This window comes from Neodiprion virginianus, chromosome 3, assembly GCF_021901495.1.
Source record: "Neodiprion virginianus isolate iyNeoVirg1 chromosome 3, iyNeoVirg1.1, whole genome shotgun sequence".
NCBI classification, from domain to species: domain Eukaryota; kingdom Metazoa; phylum Arthropoda; class Insecta; order Hymenoptera; family Diprionidae; genus Neodiprion; species Neodiprion virginianus.
The window spans coordinates 20,675,375-20,693,088 of record NC_060879.1 but is presented as its reverse complement, the minus strand read 5'-3'; the positions used below and the strand labels follow the sequence as shown (position 1 = coordinate 20,693,088).

General features: G+C 37.6%; 3 protein-coding genes across 6 annotated transcripts; 1 reads left to right on the top strand and 2 right to left on the bottom strand.

Moving 5' to 3' along the window:
* The first annotated feature begins 17 nt into the window (after nucleotides 1-17).
* Nucleotides 18-4,607, top strand: LOC124300789 (derlin-1). Its single transcript, XM_046755180.1, has 2 exons — nucleotides 18-614; nucleotides 1,404-4,607. Exons 1-2 carry the CDS (start codon nucleotides 176-178, stop codon nucleotides 1,709-1,711), a joined length of 747 nt encoding a protein of 248 aa, XP_046611136.1. The 5' UTR covers nucleotides 18-175; the 3' UTR covers nucleotides 1,712-4,607.
* On the bottom strand, nucleotides 3,127-7,336 carry LOC124300787 (probable tRNA N6-adenosine threonylcarbamoyltransferase). Its single transcript, XM_046755173.1, has 5 exons — nucleotides 7,270-7,336; nucleotides 6,340-6,562; nucleotides 5,371-5,812; nucleotides 4,640-4,818; nucleotides 3,127-4,559 (listed from the first exon to the last, which is right to left on the bottom strand). Exons 2-5 carry the CDS (start codon nucleotides 6,452-6,454, stop codon nucleotides 4,288-4,290), a joined length of 1,008 nt encoding a protein of 335 aa, XP_046611129.1. The 5' UTR covers nucleotides 6,455-6,562; nucleotides 7,270-7,336; the 3' UTR covers nucleotides 3,127-4,287.
* A 3,474-nt stretch (nucleotides 7,337-10,810) lies between these two features.
* On the bottom strand, nucleotides 10,811-17,415 carry LOC124301424 (serine/arginine repetitive matrix protein 2). 4 transcript variants are annotated; one of them, XM_046756432.1, is made up of 5 exons: nucleotides 16,843-17,415; nucleotides 15,638-15,888; nucleotides 12,844-13,613; nucleotides 12,152-12,312; nucleotides 10,811-11,390 (listed from the first exon to the last, which is right to left on the bottom strand). In XM_046756432.1, the coding sequence occupies exons 2-5, from the start codon at nucleotides 15,798-15,800 to the stop codon at nucleotides 10,988-10,990; spliced, it is 1,497 nt and encodes a 498-aa protein (XP_046612388.1). In that variant the 5' UTR covers nucleotides 15,801-15,888; nucleotides 16,843-17,415; the 3' UTR covers nucleotides 10,811-10,987. The 4 variants fall into 4 exon arrangements, with proteins under 4 accessions (XP_046612388.1, XP_046612387.1, XP_046612389.1 ...); XM_046756431.1 differs by having other exon boundaries at nucleotides 15,638-15,873; XM_046756433.1 differs by having other exon boundaries at nucleotides 15,638-15,719.
* Between the last annotated feature and the right edge of the window lie 299 nt (nucleotides 17,416-17,714).

Sequence of the window (17,714 nt, the reverse complement as noted above, 5' to 3'; positions counted from 1 at the left end):
GTATAGCTTAGATCAACCGTGTCTTATGCATTAGCCAATGCTGCAATTTCGGAGTAATCGTTGTCGGCAGCGAAGTGGTGGATTTTGTCATCTGACGGTTTAATACACATTCGTCGCGGTTTTTGGATTTGTGCCGTACATCAAAAAGTGGTTAAATAGATAATACGGTGTAAAAATGTCAGAACTGAGAGAGTGGTTCAATGCCCAGCCATTATTTACTAGATGGTGGCTTCTTTTATCCGTGGGATGTTCTCTTTTGGGAAGATTCGGTATTTTCAGTCCGGAACGACTCGTTTTATTCTACATTCCATTCGTTCACAAATTCGAGATATGGAGAGCCGTTACCAGCGTATTTTATTATCCCCTTGGACCAACAACTGGGTTTCACTTTATGATCAACTGTTATTTCATCTACAACTATTCTGTAAGGCTCGAACGTGGCGAGTATGATGGACGACCAGCTGATTATTTCTACATGCTTCTGTTTAACTGGGTTTGCTGTGTCATCGCTGGACTCTTTGGAGAATTCCCACTTCTCATGGACCCTATGGTACTCAGTGTACTCTACATATGGTGTCATCTCAACCGAGACACTATTGTCAATTTTTGGTTTGGTAAGAAAATAGATGCATAAGACTTAATGTCGCTCCTTATTTTCAAACTTGTTTTACTTAATATTGATCGGCAAGGTTAGCTGTAATCGTACACCAATTTATTCCATAAGTTACCCAACACATTCCCTGTAGAATAATGATATTCTAGTTTGCTGTGTTAATGTAACAAACATAACGTCAAAATATTTAGCTACTGCAGTTGGTTGAATGGGGTACAAAATGCCTAAAAAAAAAATATCCAAATATCCAAAACCCAATTTGAATTGTTCCCATATTTTGAAAGTCCACAGGTGTAAAAGTTAGCGTAATGGGTCAATAGTCTATTGATTTTTTTGATTTTTATCATTCTTAAAACAATTGTTTGCATTGGGAATTCTAAAACCCTATTTGTTTGATTTTCGAAATATGCTGCATAAAAAAAAAACAGTTTTGTCGTAGTAAAGGTTGGATAATTGGGCGATTCAAATGAATTTTTTTTATTTTATAAATAATTTCATTATCAAAGCATGAAACAAGCAAATATCTTAAGCAAAAACTTGTAGTATCTATCAAAGTGATAATAAAATTTTCACTCTTTTCTTCATCAGATAGCATACTTGTAAATAAAAGCTACATTCATTATTTATTCATACTACAATATCGAGCAGGATTTCTGCCGTGTTTTCTCACAGAAATGTATGACCTATTATCTTGTGTTATTCGCCTAATGTCCCGATTTACTTATTTTAATGTGGAGTTTGAATAAAAAGAAAAAGAAACACAGAAAACAATGTGATATTGTCATTACAGGGACGCAGTTTAAAGCAATGTATCTGCCATGGGTTCTCTTTGCTTTCAATCTTGTGATATCTGGCGGTGGAATGTTGGAACTAGTTGGTATTCTAGTGGGACATTTGTACTTCTTCCTGAAGTTTAAATACCCTCAAGAATTCGGAGGTCCAGATTTATTGGCCACACCTCAATTTCTCGAGGCTTATTTCCCTCCTTCAAGACTCAGAGGGTTTGGAACCGCTCCTTCACAAAGGGAACCACAGAGACCGGGCAGAAATATGTATGGTGGATATCAATGGGGACGTGGCCAGCCTCTCGGCCAGTAATCAAGGTGTATACCTAATTAAACCAAGTTTACATCTGTATATTTTATGAAGAGTGAGTGTACAAGTATACCAAGAAACTGGGAGTAAATGAAACATACTATGTACAGGATGACACCGGATTATCGCCCCATAGGCTACCCATGTGTTCCTCGTGAAAATCTGAGGTTAAAAAGTTTTTTACTTTTTTATAGAAAATTTATTCTTTATAAATTACAACCACTTCACATTAGCCAATCCAGTGGCATTTAATGGCTCAGAATAGGATTGCCAGGGCTGGCGAAACCCCATTTATTTGTTGTGCACTCAGCAGCTGCCCTGAGCCATCAAGTGCTATCGAATTGGCCAATTTCAAACAGTAATTTACACATAACAAATTTACTATGAGAAATATCATTATAGTCGCAAATTTTCATTAAGAATACAACGGTAGCTTATGGGGCAATATTTCTAGATCACCCTATATACATACACATATGCATGTATATATTCGTGTATACGATATATATTTCTGAAGATAGATAGTTTTTTTTCTACTTTCTCAACTTTAAAAATGATAAAGTTAATTTAATGCAATATGAAAACATTATTTCGAAGTTGCCTGATTAGTTTTCCATGGCAAATGGTGGTACAATTTGTTATTTGAAGATAATTAAGATTTATGGGAATATCTCAATGTTGACCTGTTATATGTTGATAAAATTAATTATATCAAATTTAATAATATACCTACCAGTTTTTGCTCGAGTGCTTGCAAAGTAAGTTTCTGGGACTAGAGAATTCTGCACTACAGTACTTCCAACAAAAGATAGTTCCTTTCTTCACTCTGATGGTAAAGCACACTTAATAAATACAATAATGCTCAAATAACAGGGTCAGGGTAACTGCTGACTACTGATTTTGAGTGAGTGGGGGTGGGGGTGGGGTGGGGGGGGCTCTACATAATTAAGTAAGAAGTTATACACGGGTCAGTATAATTAGTATTTATGTTTGTCGAATGATTACTAAAATGAAGCTTAGCATTGAGATTTTGTTAATTGCTGCTTGTCAATTGTGAAAAATTAAATGCAATCTTGTTATTGCATTTTCAATTGTTAAAACAAACTTCCGATTTAATGAATCAATCTGATTTAGAAAATATGCGTATTGCTTTATATTAACATCAAAGAAGGTAGCAATTTGGAACGGATCTCGGAAAACTTGTCTCGTTCACTTCCTGGCAAATACCTATTTATATTGGACAGTTTGAATGAATCTAGAAAAATACACAATGATTGTAAACGATATATCACTTACACGTATTTATGTGTACCAATATCATATGGACATCAAGTGTCAGTAATAATATTCAGGCTGGTGACAGATCGAAAGACAGGGAATTATGGTACTCCAAACATAAGATGTCTTTTTCAAAAGTCTTCACCTTCAATATTCAACTTGTTTTTGACAAATTTAACAAATAATTCTGTACCACATGTCAGTACAGTATTGTAGACTATTATTTAATAAGATAATGGCAATCAAACAAAACTGAATGCTGGCCTGTGTACAGAAAACATAAAAAATACGGCAGGAAGTCTGGAAATTTGATATTTATCTGTCTTGTCACCGCTATGAAGTTTTTGCTGTATCATGTACATAAATGTATATTTTATTATAAATATAATATATTAGGTACAGAATTCGTGAATAAACGTGGATATCTATGTGTGTTTGTCACACATTATATACAAATGTACAGGCATTGATCCAATTCTTTATCAAAGCAAACTTACTTGCGTTATATACAGGGTGAGTTTTCTCCGGGGTCTGATCTAGGAGGAGCTTGAATATGTGAGAGTCCGCCTTCTTCTATTCATACTCGTCCTGTGTCAATGCTTGTATCCCGCTATCAAAACAATCCCTCATGTGAGTAGATTGTATTTCGGATGTGTGCTATACGTGTGGACGTAAACAGATTTGGAGATAAGCGTATCTGCTCTATAATCACACACTATTATTTTGAAACGGACGAGTATGAATAGAAGTCGAGTATGAATAGAAGTCGGACTCTCAGCGCATCCAAGCTCCTCCCAGATCAGACCCCGAAGAAAACTCATCCTGTATATACTATACATATAAGTTGCTCATTTTATTTTTGAAATTCTCATGCAATAGTAGTTTTTGAACCAAAGCCAGAAAGTTGTATGGCTGTGGTGTGAACATTATTTTTTTATGTAAAAGCCGTAAGATACGCCATTATGGTCGCGTTTTCCGACCCTACATTGAACTTGTGCTCAATTGAACACGTCTCTGTATAAGGTTCAATTTTATGGCAGCAAAACGCAACCATACCGGCGTACTTTATGGCTACTAAATTGAAAAGTTCATAACATTGGCATCTGTGATAGTTTGCTACGCCAAACTGCGGACAGCGCTCGAACCATCAACAGTGAGGTCATTCTGATAGAACCAGCCAATAGAGCCTCTCACTGACCCTACTGGCATCAATTTTAATTTTCTCCACCTGACAGCGAGATGTAGGCCACGCCCCTACCACACTTCCAATTATGTAATATTTCGTTCTTACGCCTCAAGACTCAAATTCGCCAAGCTACATGCACAGCATCTGTTCTGTATCGTTGAACGCAGGTGGTTTGATGCCAGGGTGTGGGACCACTCGTGTTGAATTGTGATAAACCGGCAACAGCTATCATCACTCCATTGTCAATACAAAATCGTTCGTCGGTTGCATAAAGGGTAGCGTTTCTTTCCTCACACATCTCAGCCATCATTTTCTGCAGTCTTAAATTACAACCGACACCACCAACTATAAGAACTTCGTGCGATCCTGTGTGTGCCATCGCTCGTTCTGTTAGATAAACAAAATAAACGGTTTGATGTCAAGTTAAAAAGTTAATGCATTTTTTTCTTGTCAGATCATTTAATTACCTGTTATTTCTATCAACATTGCAAATAAAGTTTCTTGTAAAGAAAAGCATAGATCTGCGTTTGTATATTCGCCATTCTTCAACCATTTGGGTAGTCGTTCTTCAATGTGACTCAAGATACCAGAAAATGACACGTCCATTCCTTTGACAGTATATGGCAGTGGCGCCAGTTTTTGACCTCTGTTGAAATAGAGAATGGCATTCATTAAATGAAAGAAAAGTGTCATAATTAGCAGAGATGTGTCAGAAATTCTCAATCTTGAGTTATTAGGCATGCATAGTACTTGCAGAGAGAAAAATGCATACGCAAATTTGAAACATAAATTCCGCACATGCTCATGTACATAGTTTTTTGGAAATACGGACTTTTGTCATTGAAGCTTATAAAAAAATTGACTAACCAAATTTTCAAAAGTGTTGGCAAGTGAATTTTTTGGTTGCAAACCTGTTGGACCTTCCAGTTTATGAATGTCGAAGAATTTAATCAAAAAATGTAATTAAACAGAGTAGGTTACGAAGTATCTTGTGAATCGTTATTATATAACACAATGTGAAATGCTATAGTCGATTGAAAGTGCTATTGATCTTTTATTTCTGCAGTGCCAGTGATTGTAAAGAATTATCCAAAACTGTACTTTGCTTGACAGCTACCAGATTTTGAACAATTCTAGAAATGCATAGCATATTTCCTGAAATAGATAACCAAGCAGAAATAATCAATTAGTTATTTACTCTTTGGAAAGTTGTTCTATGTTGTATCCTGGGCTAGGATCATTGGACAGTTTTAAAAGCCGTGCAAAACGATCAAGGCAATTTCCCACAGCGATGTCAATTGTTTCACCAAAAATTCTGTAACGCTGTCTAGAGTATGCTATGACCTGAGTGTTTCCTCCCGAAACATACAGTACTGTTGGATCTTTGCTTTTCGTTATTAATCTCCCCATTTCTATGTGCCCTATGCAGTGATTCACTGCTACTATAGGCTTGTTGTAAAGCTGCGCAACACTCCTTGCCACTAGCGCAACTGCTGTTAAAGGTGCTCCCATTCCAGGTCCTTTCGTGTAGCAAACTACATCAATATCTTTCATGGTAAGACTTGCATCCTTAAGGGCGCATTTTAACGTTTCTAAAACATGCTGGCGATGATGCTGCGCTGTTTCTCGCGGCAGGAAACCTGAGTTAGGAAACAGTAGAATAGTTTTAATAGGACGTCAAAATGTATGTGAAATTTCAAGACTTCCTGCATTTATACATAGACGGCACGGATATCAAATTTTCTTGCAGAACCTATCTCAATCACTGAACTCAACTTTGTATGGTGTGAATCAATGTTAGCAAGTTAGAAATCTTTGGTGTAACACTAACACTCAATTGCTTCGTATGCTTGCCTCGTACAATACTTAAAGCACAAATTCGTAGTCAAGGTAGATTTGCAAATATTTATTAAAATTTACTAAAAGAAATCAATTCGAATTACGACGTAATAAACGAGAAAAATCGTTACAGAAATATGTTTAGATTTCGAGTATTCATAATTTAAAGAAGATATTGAAATTTCTACGCGTTATCTCGATTTTGAATATCATTGAGTAAGATTTTGCCTACTGTGAGAAAGCTTATACACGTATTTCTCGTAACGTGTGAATATTATGTCATCTTAAAAGGTGTGTAAGAGAAGCTAGTTTAAGCAGGTTAGTTTACCTTCCCCTGGTGGTGTGATGTAAGTGTGTCGAACATTAGAGAGAATATCATTGTCGCGGATTATTCCAATGCCTAATTTATTGGCACTCCCTTCGAATCCTATGGCAATTACCATATTGCTGGAATAATTAATAAGACAGGTGGTGTTTTTTCGAGATATTCAATTGGACGAGCGCCGAGTACCCAACTTGTCACTTCAATGTCAAAACACACCGCAGTGCATGTAGTCGAGGAAATAAAGCACTAAAAACGGCCCAACTGTCGATTTTTTGAGCAGTAAGACGGATTTTAATGCGGTTTTTTGCATTCGATTCGTAAGAGCGCCTACAAACTTTGTGAACTAAATTGATTAATTAATTTTTTGAAAATGCATTATGGCATTAATAATATGCATTTTGCAAGTGCACTTCCAAGAGACACTAAATAAAAAATTTGCTACTTGGGGGTTTTTGGGGTCGCTGAACACGAATATCGCCACGGCAACCGTCTCCGAGGTACCTGGTGCCCCGGGTGGACAGTATCAACGTCTTCTCCTAGAGTTTTGGCGAAAATTGTGATCGAATTTGTGATTGAATTAAGAACAATATACTTTAATTGAGGTAAAAATGATAATACTCAAGATAATTCCAGAAAAAGACGTTGAAACGTTCACCCTGGGCACCACGTACCTCGGAGACGGTTGCCGTGGCGATATTCGTGTTCAGCGACCCCAAAAACCCCCGAGTAGCAAATTTTTTATTTAGTGTCTCTTGGAAGTGCACTTGCAAAATGCATATTATTAATGCCATAATGCATTTTCAAAAAATTAATTAATCAATTTAGTTCACAAAGTTTGTAGGTGCTCTTACGAAGCGAATGCAAAAAACCGCATTAAAATCCGTCTTACTGCTCAAAAAATCGACAGTCCATTGCTTTATTTCCTCTACTAATGAATCGCATCGGTTGATCAGTCTAGCAGCCTTAAAGATGGCGCATATCATACCAGGGATGAAATTTTATCGTATGTGAGCAAAAATTATCGCATTTTTGAATGATATTAACATGTGTCACTGATGATGCATAAAAATTTTTAAATGTTATGATCGTAACCGTATATTGTACCCACTACTCAATATATTTTTTATTTTATGATCTCTCATATCGATCACCCACGCGGCGCAAAACTTGCATATTCAAAATTTGTTTTGAAATCAAAGTAGATCCAGTTTCAATTAATCAGTTGTTTATCAACATGAATATTGAAATTACATTAAATGTGTATCCTGGATTATCTATCGTTGTCAGTTTCTTATCAATACATAAATATATGCAGTAGAACCTCGATTATCCGAACCAATTGGGACCGAGACTAGTTCGGATAACCAAAAGTTCGGACAATCGAAACGTGGGTTTTTTGGGACGAGATCATAAACAACACCTTTTTACATAAAAACAGTACAAAATTTGACTTACATATTAACGTTGAAATGTGTGTGCGTGTGCGTGTGTGTGTGTGTGTGTGTGTGTGTGTGTGTGTGTGTGTGTGTGTGTGTGTGTGTGTGTGTGTGTGTGTGTGTGTGTGTGTGTGTGTGTGTGTGTGTGTGTGTGTGTGTCGGCGCAAGAAGCCGGCAGCCTCAGCGCTTGACGCTCGTAACTGTCGTACCATGTCGTACTACTTTTGTTTTGATTTAGACCACACGAGTATTGATATTGAGTTCCGATCTTTGTAGTGTAGCAGGAGGGGGGGGGGGTAAGGTACCTGACTTTATTCCTAAAGGTTACCCTGGGGTAGTCGAGACACGAGAGAGCAGTGAGAGTCAGAGGCTCGAGCGTGGAGGACCGAGAGTGTCTCGAAATCCCCACACACCTACCCGCTGCTACGGTAGTATTAGTTTTTTTGAATGAATGAAAGAAAAGAGAAATCAGAAGTATTTTAAACACCTGAAAAAAGTCGAATGCCTTTTTTATATTTTTTTTTAATAAAATCGTCAATTTTATATTGACGAACGGGTGTAACGCGTTTTGCATGCCCGCGATTATCGCAGATACATTGTTGCTCACGGCGGTGGCAGCTAGCAACAATGTGTCTTTCGCGCCATCGTTCGGATAATTGAGGGTTCGGATGATCGAGGTTCGGATAATCGAGATTCCTCTATGCGTATATTTTTTTTGTGTATTACTAATTTTAGTACACCATAGGTATAAGTATACTCCTTGAAAAAAAAAAGAAAAACGTCAAATAGTGCTTAGCTACTAATTATTCGACGACGTTTAGACGTTAGCATTCGATGTAATATATTCGGAAATTGAGGATATCCGAAGTTCAATTAATTAAGTATAATCCGAAAACTATTGATTACATAACAAAAATATGCACATAAAAAAGTTCCAGTTTTAAGTGAACTTTGACCCCAAAATATGAAAAAATTTATCGAGGCCGCTGAAAGGTCTTAAAAATTGCAAAAATATTAGTTTTCGCTCAAAACTGAAACTTTTTTTTATATGATTAATAATTTTCAAAAGTTATACTTAATTGGAATTCGCAAATTCTCGATTTCTGCATATATCATATAAAATATTGACGTCTAAACCTCGTCGAATAATTATCTAAAAAAAATCTCTAATAATCTCGACAAGTGACAAAAAGCTTTCACAAAGTTTAAACTAATTCTGAAAGGGTCAGACTTTTGGTCACGACGATCTGTCATGGAATACCCCATATCTAATCAGGGTAGATGGGGTGCTACCAACAGTTGAGGAAACACCACGAAATACTGAAAAATTTCTTCGTTTTGTTAGCTACCGTGTTTGATGCACTGCTCGCAGTGACTCTAGATTACGCGCAATTGATTCCGCTCGCAAAATTACGTCGATCTAGTACATTAAAGAATTGATTCCAGCAATATTCCTAATCGCCCAAAAATGGACTGAGAAATTTCACAGTAGTTGTATATTCCAAGGGTTAGGTCAAACACACTACCACAAACCGCCTACGCACTATCGGGCTTGAAAAGAATGTAAGAATACCTAAATTCTCTAGATAAACTGGTTTTAAATTTCATAAGTAAACGTTCAACTATCATTTGCCGGGAAGGCGCCATGAAAGACCTACAAACGACCCATAAACGATTATGAGTGGATAATTTTTAATCACAAGTGGTTGCCAAAATATAGGAGGTCAGACATGGGTCCTCGTGCGAGTGGAGGGAGCGTTTGGTGAATAGAGAGAAAAGAAAGATCAGGGAGCCATTTCCATCGATAATAAAATTAAATCTTCGATCATATTTTATCCATAATATAAACAATCATCGAATGATATTAACTGACAAAATGCGGAACACACTACGTATACATGAGGAAGGAATGCTTGGCAAGAGTGATTGACTATACAATGTAGAAACATTATCCGTAAAATTTACGAAGAAGATCGATCTTGTAATTCTATTCCGTAAAAAAGGCTTACATACTGGCGATGCGATACAAAAAAGCGGCGGATGCTCTACCACTCTTAGTGGTGTAAGAACGAGCATATATAATTAATTCAATTTGAATAAATATGTTATCAATAGTAAGGATTTGACTTCATTTTCTTATGTTCTTCGTAAGTTTTAAATGAAGTCGCACAATTATTTGACTAATGTACAGTATATATAGAGCACAATTTATCGTGGAAGCTATAGTAAATGTTTGATAATTTAACCACAGAATAAAAAAAATAGCGAGATCTGCGAAATTTACTTTAGCGAGTCCAATGAAATTAGTCTGTAGATAACAAATTTTTAAGTTTTTCTATGCAACTCATACAAGACGTCTATTGATCAGCCTGATATAAGTACAATAGGTCTTGCCATTTCTCAATATTTCGGCAAATGCCAAATTTGATTGTAGCTTTTACAACATATTCTCTAGAAGTGTATACACAGCAGTACCTGTGTAGTTCGTGCGATATGCATATCACTATTCTTCATGTATACTTAGGGTACGTGCATCTAACAGTAGGGCCTGGCAAAAATTGCCTCGTATTTAAAAAAGTATTTGACGCGCAGTCAAGGCAATCGATATGCATGTGAAAATAAAATCCCCAGCACGTTCAAAATCCTCGAATTTTGAAGGAAATCCATGAGCTCAAAAGTTGCGAAATATTCTCCCAACAACTGTACTCAATTCGGTGCGTAAATATTACTTTCTGGCATAGGAACTACGAACCAGAAACCACCTTAGCGAATTTTCAGTCACAACTTCAATATAATCAAAATTTTATTGAGATTTTCCTCGCAAAATTATGAATAACAAGCTTATGAAAACGTTTCAATATGAATCATTTATTTACATCTTCGGAAATGGATCATTGTCCTAAAAAGTAGATGGTGGAGGGGCTGCCGATCTTTCAGGAAATGAAACTTGACGAAAATTAATCTGCGTAACGCAAAATGATTTTCGACGTAGTAGTTGTAGAACAATTTGAACACATAAAGAAAAATAAGACGCAACGTGACCATGATAATATTTAATCGTAATATAGAGCTTGTACATACATGATATACCTATACTGATAATAATGCATTTACGATGAGTGTTTATATGTATAGTAAATAATGTATAAGTATTCAACAATGATATTATTCACGAGAAAGTCGACTTGTCGTTAACGTGTTCGAAATTACTCTGGCTAGTGAGCATTGTTGTTGCGGCGTCCACGTCTTTTACGACCTCCACCGGAAGGGCGGTTCGTAGCCCATTGCTCGTAATATCGTTCAGCTTCCAGCCATTCCTGGTACTTGTACCACCATTCTTCCCATTTAACGTAATCATCGAGCGTCAGATCTCTCAGGTAACCACGAGCCTTGTAGTAATCGTACCTAACACGTACATCGTCCCATGATTCAAGACCACGTGGCCCCTGGGCCAAAAGAGATTCTGGATAATGTCCTGGTGGAGGTGAGTCGTAGCCCAGCCGAGCGATTCTTTCTTCTCCCTCTATTACCACTTTCATGGCGTTCTCACCATCCTTCGTTATGCGCATATTCTCCATATCTCTTCTATCTACGCTCCATTGTGCCATTTTACCAAACCTGAAAAACATTTGTTGCATTAGTACATATATCTTCCTGGATCAAAGGGAACTTTTGGCTCTTACGTTAGTTTCAAGGGTTGAATGAAATATGGAATCGTATTAACTGGTACATTAGACTCATGCTATCGTACAGTACATAAAATAAAATACTTTTAAAAGTACTATAGAACTGATAATTCGATAGTACCTAATAAATGGCTTAAACATTTTTATGTTACTAAAACGAGTAATTTAGAGGAGGGTGAACTTAGTAACGTTATTGTAACGAAGTAACAAAAAAAAATTCACTATATTCCAATTTTAGAATGACATTGAAGGAGCTTAATTTTCAAAATATGAGTATGTCTTACATTATTACTGTTTACCAAGTTTTAGAAAATTCTGAAATTGCAAAATAACGGTTTTCCTCAATATGATTAATTTAGATAAGTCTTTATCAGATTTAACCAACAATAATTGAGGTATTCTACATATAAATCTCGACACTTTAAAAAAGAATTCAGCTCACAATTTTATTCCTTTGCTATCGCCATTGTAAATTGAATTGTTCAACAATCAAAATGATTCTCAGACTTAATTAGACCTCAAGAAAAGCTTACAAGATATAATTGAGTTTGAAACTACTTTGCGAAGTTTTTCTCAATCATCCAAAAACTGTACTATTCTATTTCCTGCAATGTTTCACCCATGTCTTTAACCAGTTGCTGGATTTTAGATTCAATAAGAAGTTTATGTATTAAAATAACTTCATTACTGTACCTTTCAGACAACGTCATTCTTGGAGGTCCGACATGTGAAGTATTAGAAGAACTGTCGCTATCATCACTAGCCGATGAATCCAGTGGCGGATGTCCAGATTGAATGGATTGTGGTGGAGGGTGATTAGGATGCATCTTCTCAACTTTAACCGGTTTACGCATCTAGACAAAAGTTGCTTGTTTCAATGTCACTATGAAAATTCACTAATTTCAAATCTGTTTGGAAACTAAGATTTAGAAAAAATGCTTGAATACAATGCCTGTTTCAAAATGGAACTATACAAAAATTCATATCCAAGTTTTCATATCACATTTGTAGAAGTTCAATATAGAAAGTCAGTTTTCTTTGAATGTAGATTTATGCTGGCATTTTATTTATGTTCTAGAATTATAAAATATTTTTGGAAATGATGTAGTTTTCTGAAAATCCTTGGATATTCTCTTCCGTGTCCAGATAAAGCTCAATAACAAACTAATGATGATTACAACAAATTCTGATGACCTGAAGTTTATATTTTAAGAAATTCCAAATATATAGGAGTCCCTAATATTCGAGATCTTTACTAAATTTCTTGATAATTTATTTATTCTCAGATCTTCATGGTGACTAGAAATCTTTGGGTTTCAATTACAATTTTCCGATACTGTGAAAGTTTCATTCTACCAGACTCAACAAATATGCACATTCCATACCAATGGTATAGGATCTGGAACTCGCGGGTCATCTAGGACTCTGCTGTGATGTTTCTCCTTGCGTCGGGCCTTGGCCTCCTTCTCTTTACCCTGCTTATACTCTTTGTGATGCCTGCTCGGTGGGGGCTGAGGAGCTGGTGGTGGAGTACGCGGTCGTGGTAAAGGAGGTGACCGGGGTCTAGCCCTTGGAGCAGGTACCCTAGAGCTAGAAGCTGGAATTTCTTTGACGTGTGGCCTTGATCTGGATGCAGAAAAGGATCTAGAACGCGAGCGTGACGGTGGCGCAACGCGGCGACGCTCTTTGGGAGAGCAAACTGAGCACGATCGATCGGAACATGTGCTTCCCGAGCTTGGACTGCGCGCTACACGTGTTCGATTAGCGTGAGAAGTTCTCTCGCGTGGTGACCTAGGGCTCCGAGGCCTGGGGCTGCGAGGACGAGGGCTGTGAGGACTGCGGGGTCTTGGACTCCGAGGGCTACGTGGATTTCCTCTGCTTGGCTCGCCACCAGTAGTCCCACCGATGTAGAGCTCTTTGTACCCGCTGTGACGCCACCTGTTCGGATCCCGCTCTTCAACTTCTAGCAGCTTCTTATTCCAATAACTTGACTGGGACTCCCTAGCTTTTCTCATCATATTGTCAAGTTCTCTACGCTTGCCAGAACTTTCCCCGTGTGGTCTGGACTGTGAGACATTTGTGTCCATTCGCATCTTGCTCGATCCGCTACCGTTGCCACCTCTTCTCCTGCTGTCATAATCACGCGACATCTCAGCTAGAATCAAAATTAAGTATAAACCATAGCAACAAAGTAAACATTAGACAAATTAATTGTTGCAAATGCAAGTGATGTCCCAGACAGCACGAAATGTTCCCAAGTAATTCCTGACAAGCTCATTCCAAAACGCAGTGAAAGATCCTTTGTATGTCCCACTATAGAGCCTAGGTACCAAATTTCAACCTCTCTTGTAAATTCTTGAAAGATTCTAATGGACTCACACAAAGATCTACGAGAACTAATCTAGATGAATATTAGCAGATACTGATATGTCTTACGTGGAAAATATTGAACAAATGAAAGCGTGTAACACCACACATCTGAAAAAAAAGTCTCTGAGATCCACTACTCTGTGTATGTTGGGCAGTCATAGATGACCAAGTATTTACTTTCACGATGAAATTCACAATAATAATACAGGATCAATGTGCCAGATCCTAGGGGCTAGGGGTACAGCTTGGATGGTCTAAAATCGTACTTATTTTAGGATTTTTTTTTTTAAAGAAAATAAAAACACTTAGAGCAACTTGAGTCTAAGGGCTTTATTATTTATAATCTAACGAACATTTTAGAGTTTTTGTAATTGAAATTAATAAAAAAATGGAGACATGCTGCATATAAGTAGCAAACGACCACATTTTCAATTCAGTGGCGCAGATTCCTCGGTCAATTTTTATCTGATTGACTTGAAATTTTGTACACAATCTTTAAAAGTTGTTTATCGATTCGAATTCGTGGCTAGATTTTTGAATATCAATCCCAAAATTTTCATATAAGGATTTTTTAACAATTTTTGTTGATAATCATATATGTTTGAAACGTTTTTTGTATCATTTATCTCAAACCTGAAAAGGTGTTTATAAATCAAAAAATTTTTTGTATCTGTTACAAGTTGGATAGTGATGTCAGGAGATGCGTCACCACAAAAGCACTTGAGTTCGGAGTTGCTAGTTACTTATATGTGCCATGCCGCCATTTTGTTATCAATTTCAATGAAAAAATTCTAAGATGCTCTTGAAACTATACATAACAAAGCCACCAAACTGAAATTGTTTTAAGTGTTTTCATTTTCTTAAATAAAAAAAAAAAAAACTCCTAAAAATAGGTATGATTTTAGACCGTCCAAGCTGTACCCCCCCTGGAGACAAACTTGCTGTCTATTTATCGCGAGTGCCGTACGTTCCTGTTTTGCTCTCGAAAGATTTAAGAAAACTCCATGAGGATTCGCAATTTCTAAAAATTAATATCAGGAAAACTATTAATAAAATAAAAACAAAATAAGTTACTAGGAGCATTTTCTAATCTGTGTGCTGTCTAGGATATTAAATACTATAACAATTTAATCCACAAGTTATGAGTAGTTCAAGTAGGCCCAAGTCAGGTACACATATTCTTAAAAAAATTTGTTGGCATCCTTACTTATTCTAATTTTTGTCTACCAGAATTTATTGTTAATTCAACTGGTACCGATTATCAGTGGGGGCTTTAGTTTTGTTAAAAACAACTATAATTCCAAACCCTAGGAATGTGATAATATTTTGTTACAAAAAGGAATTCCGGATAGAATCTGACAAACATTTGCAGTCTCAACACATTGCATTTGAATACATTTGGCCACAGACTTACGCATGTAGCAGGTGCTTTTTTTGTGGATTTCTAGGGAGCTCACATATACAATGTCCATCATATTTTTACAATACCCGATCTCTAGCACAAATCTAGTAAATATGTACTTCTATGTGACGTATGCTGCAGTGACAGACTGAAAAACATATAAAAGTACGTTTCCCATATGCAATGTGTTAAGAAAATAAAGAATTTTCACTGGTTGCATTTGATCTTTACAATTACTTTATACCTAGGACTAAATAATAAGTTATACAATTCTTGGAGCCAGTGTAAGATGTGAAATAATGGTTAACTTGTGGATTTGCAGAAACAGTTTTGGAATATATCAAAGCATCACACGTATAGATATATGGAACTATTTAAAAAGATGAAAAGATAGTGATAATACTGACCTAAGTAGACTTTTCCACAAAATCTGTTGATAATGTGGTAATGAGAAGGAGGCGTGTAGTAAAAGTGAGGATCCAACAACTCCTGTGAGATTATTGAACACGTTAATTCTGAGAGAAGATGATTTAAGGACGGTAAGAATCTAGCAGTTGGTTCTAATCTCATACATCATCATCATCATCATCATCATCATCATCATCATCATCATCATCGTCAAGATAAACCAGGGCCACTCGTCCTTGGGGTTTATTGGCTTGCGATATTAAAAGTTATAGATTGCGTAACATTATGAAGGGAGTACAGGCTTTCATCAATCGAAAATCAAATCGTTGCGCGATTTGTCTCTTCGCTCTCTTTCTCTCTCTGTTGACCAGAAATGATTTATATTGCTAAATATCCGCGAAGTAAATTGCCTGTACCTGCCGTACGTTCAATTTATAACACGAGTTTTGAAGCCCGAGCGTTGCCCGGACAACGCTGCACCGGAACCGCCGCTGGCCCCGAATACCATTTCACGCTTACCGATTCGGCAATGTAAGTGAAAATTACCGCCGATTTCGAACGCGGATAATTAAGCCAGCGTACTTACGCGCGAGGACGCAACCGAGTTCATACAGGTCAGTCATTCTTACCCTCTCAAATGCGGACGAGGCAACGCGCGCGTGTATTCGCGAATGTGTGTATACAATCGTGCACACACACACACACACACACACATGCATCGAGCCGAGGGCGCCCGCGGATAGTTCAGCGCGTGACGTCAGTCAGTTTGATGACGTCATTACTGAGGGTGGCTGGCGCTGACCCGGCAGCGTCGACAGCCAAATCCGACCGAATCGATGCTTCGAAAGCGCGTGTGGAATATTTTTGGCTGGATGGATGGATGGGTGGGTAAATGGAGGGTTGGATTCTTCAACGTAGTTGAAACTATATGCATACGCGACACGTCAACCCGAGGTAGCGGCGCTGCCGGCTGCCGTATTCGTTTTTTTCTTCCGAGTTTTCGCGTCGTTGCGTACTTGCGAGGACGATCCACCGATTACCGAATAACGAAAACGCGTATAGAGGTGGTGCACCGTTTTGCGCCGCCATCTCCGCTTACGAACTTCGCGAGCACATTTCTCCATTGTCGACGATTTCTATTTTGGTTTGTTAAACTTTTAGAAGAGAGTCAGTCCCCCGATGTTGGGTATCAGTAGTTACACACCTTTGCACTTTATTCCACGCTTCAATCCTGACAGTTATATTTTCTTTACTCTTTTTCGAGATTCAGTCGATAATTCGATGCCGAATAAACTTTTGGTCCGTATAGAGTATATGCGCGACTCTCTTTGGTCCGCCAACATTTACCAGAGCGTCGTTTACTCTCTATCTCTCTTCCCTCCTTTTCCCTCTCCCGTTGTCTGTCCGTCTATTTGTCGGCCGGAGACAAAGGCAAAATGGGGTATCCGGCCACTTTGGTACTCCGCGGCACAAGCACAACGAACCTCGAAAATTAATCCATTTCCAATTGGACTAGTGTGTAAGATTCTTTGAAAAGAATATTAACACTGAAATCTTTTTTCCGTTCTCAGATACTCGCGGACGACAATTACCACTTCGACTACTACACTCCGTTCTTAAAAATCGTTGTAACCTTATTTTACACCTAGAATAATCTCCGATTACTATCTCAATTAACTTCGTGAACGACGCAATATTCCTGCACTTATCCCTCGAGCACGAAGTAGGTAATGCAGCAAGTTAGTCCGATACATGGCTTGTATACAGACATCATGGTATCTGACACGACCACTGATCTCTGTTATATAGAGATCAGTGGACACGACACGAATTTTTCAGTAGTGGGGAGGTTTCCATTTTGAGGACAAATTGGTAGTTTTATCGACGCCATGCAGATCACCATATTCATGTATTTTGATCAGTCTTCTAGGTATATCTTCAGTCGACGCTGGAGGCGTTCTGGACTTGTTCTGGAGGTAGTCTTGCGTGTACAGAAAGTATGGCGGAGGAGTGAGATAGAACACTTATGCTATGTACAGCCTGTTTCTCTCGTTTTACATCCTGGTTGGCCGGTAC